The sequence below is a fragment of the Haliaeetus albicilla genome, chromosome 1, assembly GCF_947461875.1.
Source record: "Haliaeetus albicilla chromosome 1, bHalAlb1.1, whole genome shotgun sequence".
NCBI lineage: Eukaryota > Metazoa > Chordata > Aves > Accipitriformes > Accipitridae > Haliaeetus > Haliaeetus albicilla.
This window is the reverse complement of record NC_091483.1, coordinates 77,630,015-77,647,736: the sequence shown is the minus strand read 5'-3', so window position 1 is coordinate 77,647,736 and position 17,722 is coordinate 77,630,015. Positions and strand designations below refer to the sequence as shown.

The 17,722-nt window shown below is 41.2% G+C and overlaps 2 protein-coding genes across 6 annotated transcripts in view; one reads left to right on the top strand and one right to left on the bottom strand.

The window, feature by feature from the left end:
• CTBP1 (C-terminal binding protein 1) overlaps positions 1 to 16,263 on the bottom strand; it is a 244,849-nt gene extending 228,586 nt beyond the window's left edge. Inside the window, exon 1 of the mRNA XM_069795688.1 lies at positions 16,172 to 16,263. The gene's annotated coding sequence lies outside the window, so the exon portion shown is untranslated. The remainder of the gene's footprint in view (positions 1 to 16,171) is intronic.
• A 513-nt stretch (positions 16,264 to 16,776) lies between these two features.
• Positions 16,777 to 17,722, top strand: part of MAEA (macrophage erythroblast attacher, E3 ubiquitin ligase) — a 54,334-nt gene continuing 53,388 nt past the window's right edge. For 2 of the 5 annotated variants that reach the window (XM_069795739.1, XM_069795726.1), the window contains exon 1: positions 16,982 to 17,134. In XM_069795739.1, coding sequence (XP_069651840.1) covers positions 17,066 to 17,134 — 69 coding nt within the window. In that variant the 5' untranslated portion in view covers positions 16,982 to 17,065. The other 3 variants (XM_069795734.1, XM_069795749.1, XM_069795767.1) reach the window with 3 other exon arrangements.

The following is a 17,722-nucleotide window of genomic DNA, read 5'->3' as shown; positions in this document are numbered from 1 at the left end:
TTAACACCAAACAGATGTTAACAATGTTCTATATTGCTTGGCAGTGTTTCACTGTGCTGTAAAGCTGACTAAGACAGAGGTGGCAGTTATTGCCTTACCTTTCAGGTCTACGTCATCTTTGTAGTTCATCAACTATAATCCAAATCCATTAAAACCATACAAACTACACAGAAAGTAGAAACACAATATAAAAGTGACTATCAAGTTAACCTATGACTTGATCAGCATCAGATACAACAATAGTTTTATAGGACAAACTGAATCTAGAACAAAAAACTTCTATGTCATCTTTAAATCACACATTTTCGTACTGCTATCTTGAAGTACAAAGATCTATACCTCATAAAAGCAGCAACCACTTCAGCCAGGAGCTTCTAGCCTTTTCCAGGGTATCAGAGTCTTGTTTTAACACAAACTTTTGGAACATCTGAGGGTTCATCTGATTTTTTTCAGTGATCAAAAAAAATCTAAAGATCTCCACCATTAATTCCTCACCAAAAAAGCATGGTTTCCCCCCAGAAGCACACACCTAAAACACAGCCCACAATCAACCATCTTCCTAAATTTGATCTAGAATTAGAACTAAATATAATGGTTGTTTCAATGTTATAAAATCAAGTATGAACCTCACCCTCCAAAACCAGGCAGGGGAGGGAACAAATTCCCTTTCTCCTCCCCCTGTTTCAAAGCTCACTCAAACACTTAAAGCAAAAAGTTACATTGCTTAATAATTTGAATATCATAGCATAATTCTTAATACAACCCACATGGATGCAATGTGGACCACAATGAAGATGGTCTACATTTGAAACATAGAGAATTGAAAACTGACAGCATCCCTTTTTTGGTTATTCTGCTTTTACGTGTGAAGTATATTATAGGGTTAACAAAGTTGACTAACTTCAGTCTTCTTTCTATCCCCTTTCCTCTTCCCCCCACAAAATTAAGAATATTAAAAAAAATGTTTGGGTCAACACCAAATTTATTCTTTAACACCGAATTGTGAGGCACCTGTCATAAAACATCACATGTTAAGCATGACTGTGTCCAAAATGCTTTAGTACATCATTGATCTTACAACACATACATCTCCAAACAAACTATATCATGAAGTCTTTCTTTATAAGCCTGTGTTTAGAAAGCAAAAATAGGCAAATACAAATGATTAGTAGTTTATTTCAAATCTTCTTGCAATAGTAAATCCCCAGTCAAAAAGAACAGTAAAAGGGAATCATACTTAGTTTGACAAACAGCAGCCACAAAAATAAGGTGGCACATTCACGCTCCCTCCTGCTTTATCATCTAAGTAACTCTATCATATTCTCCCTAGATAAGGGACTTCCAAGTATCAAAGAACCACCACTAACTAGAGAAAAGTAATGCAGAGAATGAATAGGGAAGACTTCTCACTGGGGAGGACATGTTGCACCAACTCTCGCTATTCAAATCCATAACTGTATTTCCAGGCCCAGACAGTGAATTTTCTGCTCTGCTTAAATAGCTATTGGGTCTCAGCAAGCAATCCATCCACACACCACATGGAAGGGAGAATACAAAAACTGTAAAGTTTAGAGCTCTAGCACTAAAAGCAGTTGGTGAAAAGATGCCAGATGTTTTCTCTAGAGAAGAGGAAGACATACAGATCATCAGGTGACTACACAACTTGCTATAGGACACTTTCTGCTAAGGAACAGAAAGATCCATTGAAACATTCCTTTCTAAGCCTCTACAGGCTACACAGACATTGACAAGGCTGAACTTTCTCTCTTACCAGTAAGACAAAAAGAAAGGTAGATATTTTTGAGACTACAGCCTATCATCGTCTTACCTGCACTCTCTCTTTTAGTCCCTGGGGCCCATGAAAGACAGCCTCTCACTACCAATCAGCTCAACATACCCATTGCACATTTGCTGTACTTCCAAGCATCACTATAGTTCATCTGCACCACTCGTCAGGCTTGCAGAGAAGTTTCTGTTAATTGTCACAGTTACTCAACTACTGTTTGTGTGAACCCATCTTCTGTTTCCTGTTTCATACTCTAACAGACTCTTCAGGGACACACTTTTTTTTTTTTTTTTTCAGATTGACATAGTGTCAAATAGAACAGAAAACTGGTCTATAACTAGGTTTAATAAGGCACTATAACCAGACTAAATATAAATTCTGGATAGATTAATCTCACACAGGATTTAGCACATATTTCTGAAAACAGAAAACTCAAGACCCTTTTTGGATTGTACCAGGATCTCTGAAAACTCAAACAATGGAAGCTTTTGCCTGTCATTCAAACTCCAGATTCTTGTTGGATCTGGGGTTTGCAATTGGCTGTATCACAAATTCTTTTCCCACACAAGAACCGTAGCAGAAATTCCCCCTGGTGCTTACTTAGCATAACCTTCCTAATTACTCAAGAGTCAATGCTGAAGAGGGAAACCTTCATCACAAAGTCAGCTCTGGGACACGTGACTGCCAATTGCCATGGCATGTTTGTCTTTGACAATGTGAATTATTTTTGGTTGAATGTAATGTTATTTATTTTGGTAGCAAGACTAGGGGGACAAGATGTTTATTTTACAGATAAGCTGCACCCATAAAGCTTAAGGGATACACAGCACTTGACAAGAAAATATTGCTGGAAACCACCTTCTTTGATACATCACTTATTTTTACTTACTTTGTATATATACCAGTTTCATTACTCATAATGGTTTTATGAAAGATCTATATTCTTCCTTAGAGAATCAGCACACAAATAATAATAGACAATTTCTTTGTTACTGTACAGTGATAGTTAATGTGCCAATATTTTATTTCATTTAAAATTTAAACTGAATTCAGTTTTAATTTAAGCTTGAGTTAATTATCCTATCCAGAGGTATGTATCCAGAAGCTGAACAACTAACAAAAATGGAATGTTGAATTATAACCTAGTGCCTTATCCTACTCTTTTTATGAGACCTATTTTTATTGTCAGTCTTGACATCAATGTGAACACCAATTTGAAAAAACACTGAATCAGGCTGAAAACTGTGTAAAACTTTCACGGCATTGAAACTAAATAATGCAGCCATTAGGATAAAGAGAAATGGATTATTTTGACAAGTAGCTGGGCATAACACTATTTCTAAATTAAAATTTTACTACAAACCCAAGCTGATGAAACATATAACATTTTTACTGTCAAAGTGCACTAAGCCAGAACTCTACAAATACCTCTTAAAAATCATATTAAAATTATCTGATCTTTATAATACCTATTGTTTATATCATGCCTTTCATGTCAAGGCTCTAAAGCACATGCAAAGACTGCTAAGAGCAAAAAAGCTAATTTCAGAGAAAAACAGATCACCAAATAGGTTCCTTACTGTAGGCTAACTTCTCAAGATGATAGAACAAATTCATATCTGCACTGCATATTTTTAGCCACTTTGCAGTTAATAGGCTGCTTTGGATGTTTTTATTACATATTCAGTGGTTACTATTTGCAACGATAGTAACTGTCGTTTTCAATTAGCATTGGGTAACAGCCTACTAACATAAAAGACTTTCTATAGTTACAATAAATAACTGTTGGCTCAAAAAAAAAAGCTTTCATAGCAACTTTAGGTATACTTTGGCTTCATGGACTTCAACACATGCACACAAGAACTTTTTCCAGAACTACACAAACTTGATTACTGCCAACTAAGACCAATTTTATATCAATTACAAATTCAGGAAAGAAAGCTGAAACTACAGCAGGCATAATCTTAGAAATTAATGCTTGCACCTCTAAAAAAGTCCCCTATGAATCCACCAACAAAGATGGTAAATGGTAACATGTTTTAGTCATTAAAGTTTAAAGCCAAATGATGAAATTAAGACAACACCTTTCATGATACAAAGTTATCCCAGTCTGAACATTACAGTTAAGATTATACAAAACCACTCACTTTTTATAACACAAAGATATTAAACGTATCATGAAAGAGACTTACTCTAACTTTAAGGAAGAGTTGAAAAATTGACACTGGATATTAAACAAGTTACTGTTCCACGTCCAGATCATTTCTTCTCAAACATTAATTTCTAATTAGGACATTGTCAGAATTCACAGTAAATAACATGGAAATGGCTGTCACTCAGACAAGCGGCTTCCTGAAAATGACACCAGCCCAAGTGTTCACACTACTCCCAAAACATACAGCAGAAATACATAGCATGGTGCTCTGCACACTTCAACCTTACTTTTCAAGTGTCAGAATGTCATTGCATCTTCTCAAAACACTAGAAAAGACACTCAATGGCTCGATGGTAGATGGTTCTACCCCCATCAATATAATCTGAGGATCTCCAGCTGACAATACTCCGATTCATCAATATTATGAAGATGGAAAAATGCCTACAACAATTGAAGCATGGGATAGAAAACAGCTGACAAAGTTGTTTCTTGAGACAGAAGTGAACATAAACACACTGAGGAGCTTTCAAGACTGTACTCATCATTTTCATCAGAACATGCTGCCCATATGCTAGGAGAAGGGTCAGTTTAGCATTTTATCCTATATATACCTCTACAACCAGAAAACACCTGCTTACATCTTCAGGCTTGCTAACAGACTATCCATTCCTCCCAAGATGGATCTGGACCATCACAATCTATGAAGCACCTCAAGACTAGATTGCTGTGCCTTTCCTTACCTAATTCAGGCATTGCTCTGTCTAGAAACACATCCAAAGGAACAGAAAATCTTACTAGCATTTCTAGGAAACTTGTGACTAGCAGGCAAAGCTATCACCAATGGGCTCTAAATCAGGAAAAAAAATTATATATATACATTTAGAACACACTACTGCAAGGCAAAACACTGTCAACCAACCATAAACACTGAAAAAAATGAGGAACAGAGGTAAAGATGTACTCAAATACAGAACAAAATAGCTTAAAATCAAATGCAAGCATTCAAAAGTTAGAATGACAGTAAAGAGTGCTCAAAATAGCTGCCATGCTTATCTATGTACGTACTAATTTTGCTGTACAATGCTAATTAGAAACTTGAAACTATCTATTCATACAACTTGTGTACTCTACTAACTTCTCATCCTCTATAGGTTTATACTGCTTCCCCCAGTCACAGCAGGAACAGGCAATCTTTTCCATACAAGTTTTTAGCAGGTTAAGTCTTCCCTTAACTGGGCAGGCAGAGATGCTCAAGTTAACTTATTATCTTGTTATCTGCTTAACTTTTATGGTGCAATGACTCTACCACAATCTTTACTTTCTTTAAGCTGACTTCCTAAGGAGGTGAAAACCTGCAAAATCAATTTTCTGTCCCACAGTTATTGAGTAGAATGGGAAATGGCAGTTTTTTCTCCAGAGAATCTTTCCCAGATGCTTTGACCCTAAAACTAAACAGGATCTTTTCTTTAATTCCTATGCCAGCATTTGGGGAAACCCACCAACCTGTGCACAACAACATAAGTGTAACAGATCTCTTCAACTGTGTCTCACAGTCTGAACTCCACTGGTCACCTTCTCTCTCAACTCACATTGAAGGATATCATGGACTTTGTTTTTCATATCTATTTGTACCAGAGGGCCTGAGGAATGATATACTAACTGCATTAGACGAAATTCACATTACTTACACGGAAAAGTCAGAATGACTATGACACTGGTATCACTCCCTCACTGCAGAAATGGAGGGTGAAAGAAGAGTGGATGTTCAAAAAAAGATACTATGCTTAAAAATACTTAGAATAATATATATTTTAAATATCAACTTCTATCTCTACTTGTCTGTCAGAGTGTAGCATAAACAAAGTACCAAAAAAGAAGAGGGAGCACACATACATTTTACGATTTAAGAGGAGATACAAGAAAATGTCATGCTGTACTCTTTCTGGAGGCATATCAGGAAGCAAAGCAGGAAAATGATGAAAGATCTACAAAAAAGGGCATGCAAAGGCTTTCAAACTGTCATTATTTCCTTGCAAAATGCAAGGAAGATATTCCAATTTGCACAGGCATTACCAGTTCATGCCATTCTCACTGGTTAACTTTCCTCTACAAAACCCAAGCACAGTTATCTGAGAAAGGTAGAAAAATACATTAACAACATAGCATAAGTTATAATGATTTCCACAGAAACCCCATTAATCTTTACTGTTCTAAAGGGAAGCTGTCATGTAGTTGATGCTCTAAGACTTACCAAGCTAACAAATGACAATTTACTAGATAGAGCATGCACTCAGTTTCTCAAAGCTAAAAGAATCCTTCTCCACATGCACACTTCTTACTGAGAATTATAAACAGAAGCTGTTTGGATACAAAAACTTTTATTTATCCTATTATTTACATGCTAAGACATATTCCAGGCACTGTGTAGACAAAAAATACCATTGTATAAACAAATTTTACAAACTAAGCCATATTGGCTTGTTCTCTGGATGAAGAAAAATATTCCTGTCAAATGGAAAACTGTTGGAGAAATTTGTTTTTAAGATTCTAGAGTTCTTTCTATTCTAAAAACTTGTTCTTTGAACAACAAAATAAAAGTATATTTTGTTTCAACTATATCCAAGAATAGAAATCAGCAAATAGCCATCTTCAGTAACAAAATACTGACTCTGCTATATATAAAGATACAAGTAGATAACTGAAGCAACACCTGAAGGACACTGTGGAAATTTAAGATGCTATTTGTACTTCAAACTATGATTTCTTAAATTTTACCATCAATATTTAACTGCTCCTCTCCGGCAACCGATTAAACTGATCAGTCCTTGGCAAGTCATAAATTATAAGCTTTACTATGAACTGTGATGAATAACTTGTACAGGCTGATAGTTCACTCTAAATCTTTCTAAACTTTGTTTCACACCTTTTCAGCATTAAGCTATCCCATATAACCTACACTGCACCTGAAACCAACTTACATAGCTTCATACGATGTGCAAATGGAGCAAGAATCATCTGTCACACTTCAGACTTCATATTGCATTGGAGAATTTCCATGACCATGTACAAAAAGAACAAGATAAATACTGTAAACCTTAATCCTGAAAACCCTTATTCACTTCAGTAGACCCTGTGACTTTAGTGAAACTATTCAGCTGTTTGAGATTGAGCACAAACATAGCTGTTTGCACTGGAATTCTCAATCTTGCATTTCTTGGGTTTGCAATCTACAAATTTAATCAAGGCGGCCAAGGGTTCTCCAATATTATGTAAATAGTCTCATTGGGGAAATGGAGGATTTTTTTTTTCCAACATCCTAAGATGCTGCTAAAACTACACTTCCAGCTGAATCTCAACAGAACAGCCAAACACGTCAATGAAGGCCCATCTTTTGTTCAAAATTTTAAAACAGAGATTGATAATCTGACAATGTTCACTATCAAGGTACTAACCAGCCAGCTGATACTCAGCTACCTAAAAAACTTCTAAATTAGCAACAACAGTCTGGAAATACCTCATCAGCGCTACCCCGAGCTTTCTTCTGGAAACATTTTATTATCAAATCACTAGTGATTTAATAATTTTACCCCTTTATGACTTTTGATGCAACTATCATGTGAGTATCTACCATCCATTGGTCACGTGTGCTGCTGTAAGACAAAATATTGCTTGTCTCAAAATTTCATCAGTAGAGATTGGAGTACTTTAAAAAGGAATTACCATTATACCCCTTCCGTAGATGGAAAGCAGAAACAGAAAAGTGAATTGACTTGCCCTAATCCAATAGCAAAGCAAGGAAAACACTATTTGCTCCAATTCCACTATTTCTGTCCATTAGGTTGTACAGCATCCTGTGCCTGAAATATCAGGTATATCGCTCTTAAATATAGTACATCCTAATAAAGGAGGATGATAAAACAATTTCAAAATACATTGAACAATGAAATGAATTGTCACGCATCAACAGCTATATCTGAATTTTGCTCTAGTTTATGGAAGCTTTCTGCTTCAATCTAAAATAGCAATCTTTATATAAATAAAAATTTTCATCTGAAATAATAATCCATTATTAATGCAATAACAATGTACCATGCCATACAAATGTCAACTCCAACAATAGGAAAAAAAGCAAAATGTTGTCCACTAACAGCAGCAATGGAATTCCTTTTCCTCCTCTTCCTCCCTTTTAGGGCAGAATACAATTAGTGAGTTTTTAATACCTTTCAAGAAATGACAATTTAAAAACAAAAAAACACATTTTCAGTTGATAATTTCTATTGTGAAAACAATTTGTAACAAATGTGAATTACATTGCTGTTGGGTCTGCTATTTATGATTTTGCCTGAAATCCAGAAGTGTATGTTCCGTTCACAGGTTTAACCCACACTGTCGCACCGTAGTAATGAACGTGGTCTCTTGAACAGGTATCTGATAACACAATTTTAGAACACTTAAGAAAGGGAAGTGTGAGATTATGACCCAAAAAAAGCTAAAAGTGTTTCCTAGCAAATCCATAAACACCTTAAAACTTTTAACGCCAAGAGTCTAGGCTATGCTGAACTACTAGTTCCCCTGCGGGCTTCTCAGAAGGCAAGTGTTTTTCAACCACTATGTTGGGCAGGGAAGAAGGGAAACTCAAAACTTTTAAATATTTTATTAAAGATGTTTCTAATACATTGCCAAAATGCCAGTACATTTTAACCTCTGTTACCTAGAAAGCTGAACATACCTCATACTTCCAAGATATCTCTGCACTGTCATAGTGAATGTACTTTTCACTATTAAAGTGAAATGGTTCCTCTATACTGGCAATTAAACCTGACCTCTCCGCTTTCTGTTTCCTAAATATGCCAAACAGCTAATCACTAATTAGTATCTCTGGTGGTTCTCTCAGAACATGACTTTTATGTGCAAGCATGACAATCCTCCCATATCCCTCTTAGCTGATCAGCATAATCTGAAGTTCTTCCCTTAAAAGCTCAGGATAATGCTGAACCCTCTCAACTCAAGGAAACTCAACTCAAGGAAGATCAGAAACATGGTCAAAGTCTCTCTGGCTGCAGTTCAAACCCCCCCAATATTTACCAGCTAGAGCACTAAGCTCTGATTTTATTTTCCACTTCGTGTGACCACTATTTTTGAAGTTTAAAAAAAAATCTTAAATACCTATCATATGCATGCTTAAAAATAGGAATACTATGCAACCCAAATAAATCAATATCGCTTAATTCTGCAAGAACCTAAAATGAGTTAATTCAGAATATCAGACTTTACCTGATTTTATGCCGTCGCTTGGTACTGTAAAAAATCTATGCTGGGTTCTGGTTTTGTTTCATTGGAGTAGGAGGATTATTTTAATATGGAGAGGATTGATTTCATTCCTGTATGCATGAGCTGCTGTTGATATTCCCAACCAGAAAGATTCCTTTCTAGAATTATCATCAATATATATTACAAGGGAGTGTTTACTTCCACCCTGCCTCTGTTCTAAAAGCCTCCTCAGTGTTAATTCCCAGAGCAAGGCTACAGGTCCTCTGCTCAAAATTTCTCTTTAGATTTTCTAATCCTTTTCTCCTTAATCTCCATTATACAAAAAGAAATCCACATATGCATGGTCTGTGAGAAGCTAAGTAACTTTACCTCTCACCATAGTTACCACATCTGATTTAACCACTGGCTCTGGACATTGAATCATTGTCCTTTAAGATTTCAGATTTTATTTGTGTATGCCTCGATACAGTCAACAAGCATAAAATCCTAAAAGCAGACTGATTTTAATATCATTAGTACACAATTACATTTCCATTTATGCAACCTTAAGATAACATACCATCCACCTCTGCTATTTCTGTACTGCGTGTGTTGTTTTCCAGGATCTCAGAAGCTAAAATGTTTAAATGTGTTACTACGACTGTTATTAAAAAGATTTTCTGTCTAATTCAATTCTTTGAATGATTCTGAAACAATTTTACATTCAGATTTCCATTAGTGTGCTCAACTATTCTATTAGACTTTTTGTTTCTCATGGTAACCAATTTTATTTGACTTAACAGAAGCTGTTCAAATATTTAAAGGCACTCCGAGATGGCAGGAGTTTATCTAGGAGCATACATGTTGTGTCACAGATATTCCTTTCCTTGCTCTTCCTCGCCTTTTTTTCTTTTTTTTTCTTCTTCAGAAACAGTAGCAAACAAATGAGATCTCGACTAGCCACATTGTACCGGGAACGTGCTCACTTCATCTGTTTATGTTGAATATTCAAGTTACAATGGGCACATTTCGAAATTACAAGCTCGGTAGTTAAAACAGATGCTTCTTACGTTCCTTCATATGCACTGTATCCCTTTGCCAGTACCGTCAGGCGCAACGCAAGAACTAAAGTATAAACATCTGCAACACCTCTCTGTTTTGTTAACATTCTTTCACACATTTTCTTGCTAACTCCAAAAAGGCTCAACGGTGTAAAAAAAAACCCAAACAGTGAAATTGGAAACATCTGCGAGACAGCTACGGAAAACGGAATGAAACATGAATAAACAAAAACATGGCGAAAGTGGCCTGGGGTTGTTACACTGTCAGATCATTTTTCCAAGCCCAACATCAAGGCTTTTGTTACAACCAAAGCGGTCATTTGCATGGAGAACCAACAGGGTTTCTTCTTCTTCAGCGTTTCCCCGATCGTAACACACACTCGCTCTCTCCGACACACACAGAGGCAAACCTCCTCTCTTGCAAACAAACAACACGGCTAAACGCACACATATTCGCGACTACGGAATCTACAGATCGCGAACAACGCTCCGCATACTGAATAGTTTGCTACTGAGACGTAATTTAGGTATAAAAATAACAGACAAACCTTTGGAGCGCTGCCCCAGCCGGAGTTCCTCTCCCTCTGCTCTGCTGTTACTGACAAGATCAGGCTGAGATTAACAAGTCCATGCTACTCTGACAACCTTACTCCTCTGCCTTTTGCACGCACGCCGTGGGCTTTAAATAATATCAAACTTTCAGAAAGTTAAAAAACGGAATGGATTAAAGGAATGTAAAGCACAATGGCAGGAAAGCAGAAAACACTGCCTGGACAATTATTGCAGCAGCACGCAGGGCACTGCTCTGTAGTTAAGGCTGTGTCAGCACTTTCCTCCTAAAGCCCCCCATTTTTCAGGGGGCTGTAACTCGGAAAGAAAAAAAAAAATTGCTCATGGACAAAAAATTGCTCACAGGTAAACCCCCTCCCCTTTGCATTTTAAAACATCCATTTAGACCAGTCAGAAAGTTACAGGAGTCTGGGCACTTTATCACTAAGTCCCCACATGCCATTTTTTATGCAAATACAACTCTTCTTTTTAAAAGGAGATTTCACAAGAATTTGATCTACACTGTGAATTTTGCCCCCCCTCCCCTTTTTTATAACAGCAAATTAATAAATACTTCGACACCTGAAAACCGCTTTGCGTAAATATGGAATGATTTCTAAATAACTTTTACACACATGCATTGCCTGAAAGGTACCAGATTAGTAACAGAGATATGAAATTGTCTGCTCACACAGCTGATTCAGCACAGACAATGGCCGCTACTGAGGTCTCAACTCTAATCCATTATGGCAACTTTGTAACCTCAATTGCTGAGGGCATCTACATTTTCCCCTGATAAGGAAAGTGTCCTTATAATCATGCTAAAATACGGAAACAAAGCGTCCAATCTGCAATTACTACTTTACAACGATGCTCTAAGCTGTGGCACATCAGGGCAATCTCTCCTGCTGTTGTTGATCGCTGGGTTTTGTTGGTGGGGTTTGGGGTTTTGTTTCTTTGTTGGGTTTTTTACACTCCTGGTAATTTCCTCTCAGATACAGAAATAAAAACACCAACTTCTCCAGCCTATTTACATAAGCCAGATACACTAGCACACTCTTCAGTTACAAGCTTAAAGTTACAATACCAAAAAAAGAACTATACAGTCATATTATTACTTTCTTTTAAAGTAAAAACATGCATTTAATGTAAAAATTGTGCAACAGCCTAAGTCTGCTGGGCAAGAAAACCAAAGCCTAAGTTTTACCCCTTTTGACTGATATGGAATAGCCAAGACAACAGGCAGCTCATTTGATCCTTACAAAACTCAGTATATCAACACTTGTTTATCAAAAGGTGTCCCTCTGCTCTCCAGGAATTTCTGGCTCCGCAGTGCTGTTTCATATGCATTACATAAAATCAAGTAGCATCCATTGAAATGGAGCTATCCATTAAAAATAGTTGGTTGCTGTGAATAACTCAGTAAAGCAACCATTTCCCCAGTAGGAATTGTCTCATCCTCATTAGCTTCTAAAAGTCATAACACTTACTGAATATCTGTCTCAAGGTATCTGATATTACTACAGGTCATCTCACATTTCTATCTTACACAGGCAGCTGCCTGGCATATTTTGAATACAAACTGCTTTGATATTAACACCTTATTCTGTCAATGTTGTACACAGCAGTTGTTAAAAAAATACCAAAATTTCTCCCATTATTCAGAAGAAAAAATTAACACAGACCAAAGGTAAGATCCTAAATATTTCACAAACATCATAACTCACCAGAAGAATATAGTGAAGGTTTCTACTTCTCCATTATAAGATGGACAGTACAATCACCACCCATCCGCTCAGGGGAAGAGCGGCCTTCTGGCCAGTGGGGCAACCTGTGCTCCAACCTGATTCAACATAGGAGTTTGTATCACTGGCTTATGCCAGTCTCATCTGATAAATGAGAAACGATGGTGACACACATTCACTTCTGCCACCCTGGTACAGAGGTTATAATGTCCTCAAAGAGGACAGAGTAGCAAGTGTAGTAAAATCTAAATCCACAGCAGTTTTCTTCAGCACGTGGAAGCAGAGCACTAAGGTTTCTTGCTTTGCTCCACCAAGTAACATACAGAGTATTTATGTTTTTGAAAGATACATAATTTGCATGCCATGCTTAATGGTGGACAGATGTTTTTCTCTAATCGTTAATCTGGAGCAAAGCGGAAGACTATTAGAAGCACTTTTAAGATACTGTCAAATGAGTAAGGTTCTCCTAAAGGTTTGCAGTATTCTATATGCACTGCTTAATTTTAACTAATTGCTAATTCACCTTAATAAGACACTAAATGAAGACAAACATTAATAGATTTATGATTCAACTGGACAATACAAAATGGAAGCTGATTTTTATTCTTCCTTTTACACCACTAGGGGACAAGGAAAAATAAACAAGATAAGAGTACACAAACCTTCTTAGTAGATCCAAATTTGTATTCCCTATTTAAGAATGAAGCAGTAGAATTTATAAGAACTGTAAAAGCAAAGTTGTATTGGTAATTAAACTAAATTTAATTAAATTAAGCCTCGGCTTTATAACTTTGTATGGTAGGTTAAGCAGAAGACATTTATTAACCTAATATTAAAGAACAAAGTACAACCTCTGTATATGAATAACCATACCCAGGAATAACAATAACCATAAATATTTTGTTAAATTCAGCAGGAAACTACAGATTTTAACATGTTCAAAAGATCATTAGCTTAGCTCTTATCTCCACATTTATCACGCCAGCATTTATATTATAAATCAACAGCTGCAACCTAAAGTTGAAAACATGCCAGAAATAAGCATAGGTTGCATCAATATTTGCACATGGAGCCTAGAACATAAATTAGTTGACACTCAACACTTAAAGCTTCCTCTCTGAAGTTGCAATATTTAAAGGTTAAAGATTAGACATGCTCCCTCTTGTGTTAAACTAAGAATACACGGAATACATGCTGTTTTCTCTGACATGATGGTTGCTTGGCCATCTGTTCCATTAAGCAAACCCTTTAACTTTGGCTACTAATGTCTGACAAACCCTCACCAATAATTCTCCCGTTCAAAGACAGATACAGTTTGAGCAAATAACCTGTATCCATAGAATATTTGTGTTACATTAAATTAGCTACTGTATTATCAGAAAGGACAGTTAAGAAATTACATATAAAAAAATCTGTTGCAAGTAAGTGTTTTGGACAAATACATATATGACTTGGTAAATTACATGGAAAGTCACATTTCTTCAGTCCCTATAAGCATCACAGGCCTGAAGAGTTAAAGTATGCCAAGTTCAAGTTGCTCAGTAACATCAATGATATGGTATATTGAACAGCAAATTTCCTTCTAAATATTAGCTTCCGGAATATTTAAGGCAGGTGGGAACAACAGGAAGAATTTACAATGCCACATAATTATGTTTGTAAATACAGCAAAAACTGAGCTAAGTTTTCAGTCCTCCACTTGACAAGCTCAGGTGAACCGTTCCCCGCACGGAGCCTCAATGGAGTCAAAATCCTCCTTACACAAATCCTCTTGCAGAATCTGGCCCCAAGATCATGCCTAGACATGAATGTTAATCCCAGGTGTAACTAACACAAACATTTTTACTAATATACTTTTTAAACAAAGGCTTTGCACCTGGTGTGGGCTTGGCAAATTATGTGTAGGCATACATTTGCTGATTACGGTCAGTATCAGACTGAATGTCAGGGCAGCTGAGAATAAACACAAGTAAATAGTTTGCAGTCCAAAGCTGAAGAGAATCTAACACTCAACTACATGACTTCACACATTTTCCTTTATTTACCACCAGCCCTTTGTGGTGGATAGAAAATGCTCTCAGTGCAAGGGAGCCTATGCACATGGAAAATAAACAAAGTTACCAACTATTCTAAGAAACACACTTGTTAAATATGACTTGTTCTTTCAAACCATGAAAGTTAAATGTGTTTTATCTTCCTGGAAATATTTGTGTTTATTCTTCTACAGTCTTCTGCAGACCAGAAATAATATAACCACAAAGTTTAGAAAGGACAGCAAAACCCATGATTATTAATGGATACAGGTTTTGGGGTCTCTTTAAAGCCTCAAACCACAACAGCACACGACCTGAAACATATCTGCTGACAATGGCAAGCACCTGCATCAAGAAACAGAACTTTTGCCACCAGCTTCAACAACAAAAGAAAGTTTATATCACTGCACATACAGCTCCTGATCAGTGCGTTTCCACTTTCTTACTGTTAGGTTGCAGACCCAATAGCTTCAAGGTCTGACAAAGTGCCTTCCGTCTCACTAAGGTGCTCAAATCACAGTGAGAAGCTTCATGTAGGGTACATGTTACGGCTGAGTCTCCAGACGCTGCACCCTACATATTACCAAGAAAGCAGCTTTTATGTCAACGGCCAGAGGATTAATACTCCAAGAGTGTTTTTATTCCCTCAGACGCAGAAGTAGAGACAGTCTGCAGGACCAGCCCCCCCCCGCTTTTATATGGAAACATTCACGTATGCTCAGCAGAGGAACTACTGCTCATTTAAACCAGTGCTTTTCACCTTACGGCCCACCAGCTCCCGTGGACCACCCTCAGGGGCTGAAGAGAGGTCAGCAACACAAGCGACCCTTTTGAGTGCAGCGTTACACCGGCCAGAGAGATCCACAACTCCCTCCAGATACAGCTGGCAGCCCGCAAACCCAACCAACCCCCCAAAAAAAAGAAGAGTGGAAAACCCCCAAAGTTGAAAACCGCTGCTCTAAACTTGCAGCGCACGCCGGTACTCCGGGCGGTGAGGTAGGGCGGGGGGGGCGGCAGCAGCGGCAGCTCCGCTCCCCGGCGTGACTGCGAGGGCAGCGGGGGTTGACGTCTCCCCCCCCGGGAGGGAGCTGCAGGGCTGCGCCGCCCGTGCACGCCCGGCCCGCGGAGGGAAGGAGGGCGCTGGGCCGGCGGGAGAAGCTGCCAGCCGGCCGGGCACACTCCTCAAGGGCCGAACGGGAGCCAACACCCCCCCCCCCCTTCTCCTTCCCCACCCCCCTCCCCCGCGGGGAAGGCGAGACCGGCCCGGCTGCTGAGGGAGCTGCTCCCGCCCCGCGCCTCGTCTACACCGGGGAAACTTAAGAGCGCCGGCCCGCCCGGGAGCGGGGACAGCCGCCGCGGCCTCCCCTCCGCGGTGAGGAAGCGGCTCCGGGCCGGCCCCCCCTCCCTCCCTCCCCGCACACACCCCCCACCCCCCCGCCCCGCCTCAGCGGTGAGGGCAGGCAGCTCGGCGGCGGGCTGAGGAGGGGAAGGGAAGAAGGGAAGCCGCGCCGGGCGCCTCCCGCCTGAGGGAGAAGTCGGCGGCGAGCGCGGCCCGGCGCCGGGGAGAGGGACGTGAGGGGAAGGGGACTCACGCTGTCTCCGCTATTTAAACCTCTTCCCGCCGCCTCCGCCTCACTGACTCTCACTCACTCTCTCCTCCCCACGGAACTTACTAGGGGCGGCCCCCTCCCCTCCCCGGCCAATATACACACAGCCACACGCCGGGCCGCCGCCGCCGCTGCCCCGCCCGCCCTCCGCAGGCGCGCCGCCCATTCGCGCAGCTCTCTGCCCGTCAGCAGGGCGGCGCGACGGCCGTTGGCTGGGGACGCCGCCCATCAAAGCGCGCTCCGCACCGCCTCCTCCGGGCTCCGCCCCTCGTCCCGCCCCTCCCCTTCCCGGACACCTCAGGGGGGTGTTAAAACGGCCGTTTTAAGTCACCGTCAAAATTTACTTTTAGGTCCCGCCTACGGAGCTCCAGCGGAGATTCTGATTGGGCCATGGGAAAGCCGACTCTACCGCGACTGGGTGGCCGGATGTCCATAACCCCCCAAAATCCCGCCTATCTCGCTGCCGTCGTGCCGTTTCATTTGTCCGCGCATCCGGACGGCTCCGCCCATTTCCACATCGCCGCCCAATCAGGCGCGGCATCTCAAGCTCTAAGGCGGTGTCAACGCGCACGAACGGAACGTGCGAAAGGGCGGCCTTCATTGGCTGGCCACCTTCTCTCCCGGCTTGTTGCTCTTCCGCCACCACCGTCCCGCGGAGCGTACCACGCCGCCGCGGCGGCTAGGGGTGGAGGGGGCGGGCCGCGGTCGGGAGCTGAGCGGCGTTGGTTCGTCCCGTCTCCATGAGGGATGGGGCGGAGGAAGGCCTTTATTGCCCGTCATGCCGCGCGCGCTGTAGGTAGCTCCCTCCGGTCCGGGGCTGGGGGAGGGCGGGGGAGGAGGAGGAGGAGGAGGGAGGAGGAGGTTGGTGCCTAATCCAAGATGGCGGTGCAGGAATCAGCTGCTCAGCTCTCAATGACTTTGAAGGTGCAGGAGTATCCCACTCTCAAGGTGGGTGCCGAGCCTCCCCCTCCGCCCCCCCGGCACGGAGGAGAGGGGGAAAGCCGCTGGCGTCCCGCCGGAGCAGCGCTGAGGGGAAGATGAGGGCTTGGCGAGCCGGGCGCCCCGGTCCTTTCCCGCCCCCCTTCCTCCTCCTCCCTCCTCGCCTCAGGAGCCCCCGGGGCTGCGGGGTGGGGGTGGGGAGGGATTCCCACCACGCAGTTGCCCGCCCGTCCCCCCGTTTTCCTCCCCTTGACGTCTGGGCTGATGCCGCTACGGCTTCTCCTCCTCCCCTCCCCCTCGGCTGAGGGACGTGCCTGGAATATGCCGCTCTCCCCGGCTGTCTCCGTGCCCTGAGGTGATAGCGGGGAGCCCCCCCCGGGCTACGCCAGGGACACAGAAAGGGCGGCTGAGAGCTGGAGGAGCTGGCCGAGGAGGGAGAGGGGAAGCCGGGTCCCCGTGGCGAGGCGGAGCTGTGGTCGGAGGGGGGTGTGAGGGGGGGGGGAGAGGGCTGGGACGGAGTGAGGCCGGGGGAGAGGGCTCGGGGGCGTACGAGGGATGGCTCGGGAGGACGGAGGGTTGCTTTCGGTGCTCATCCCA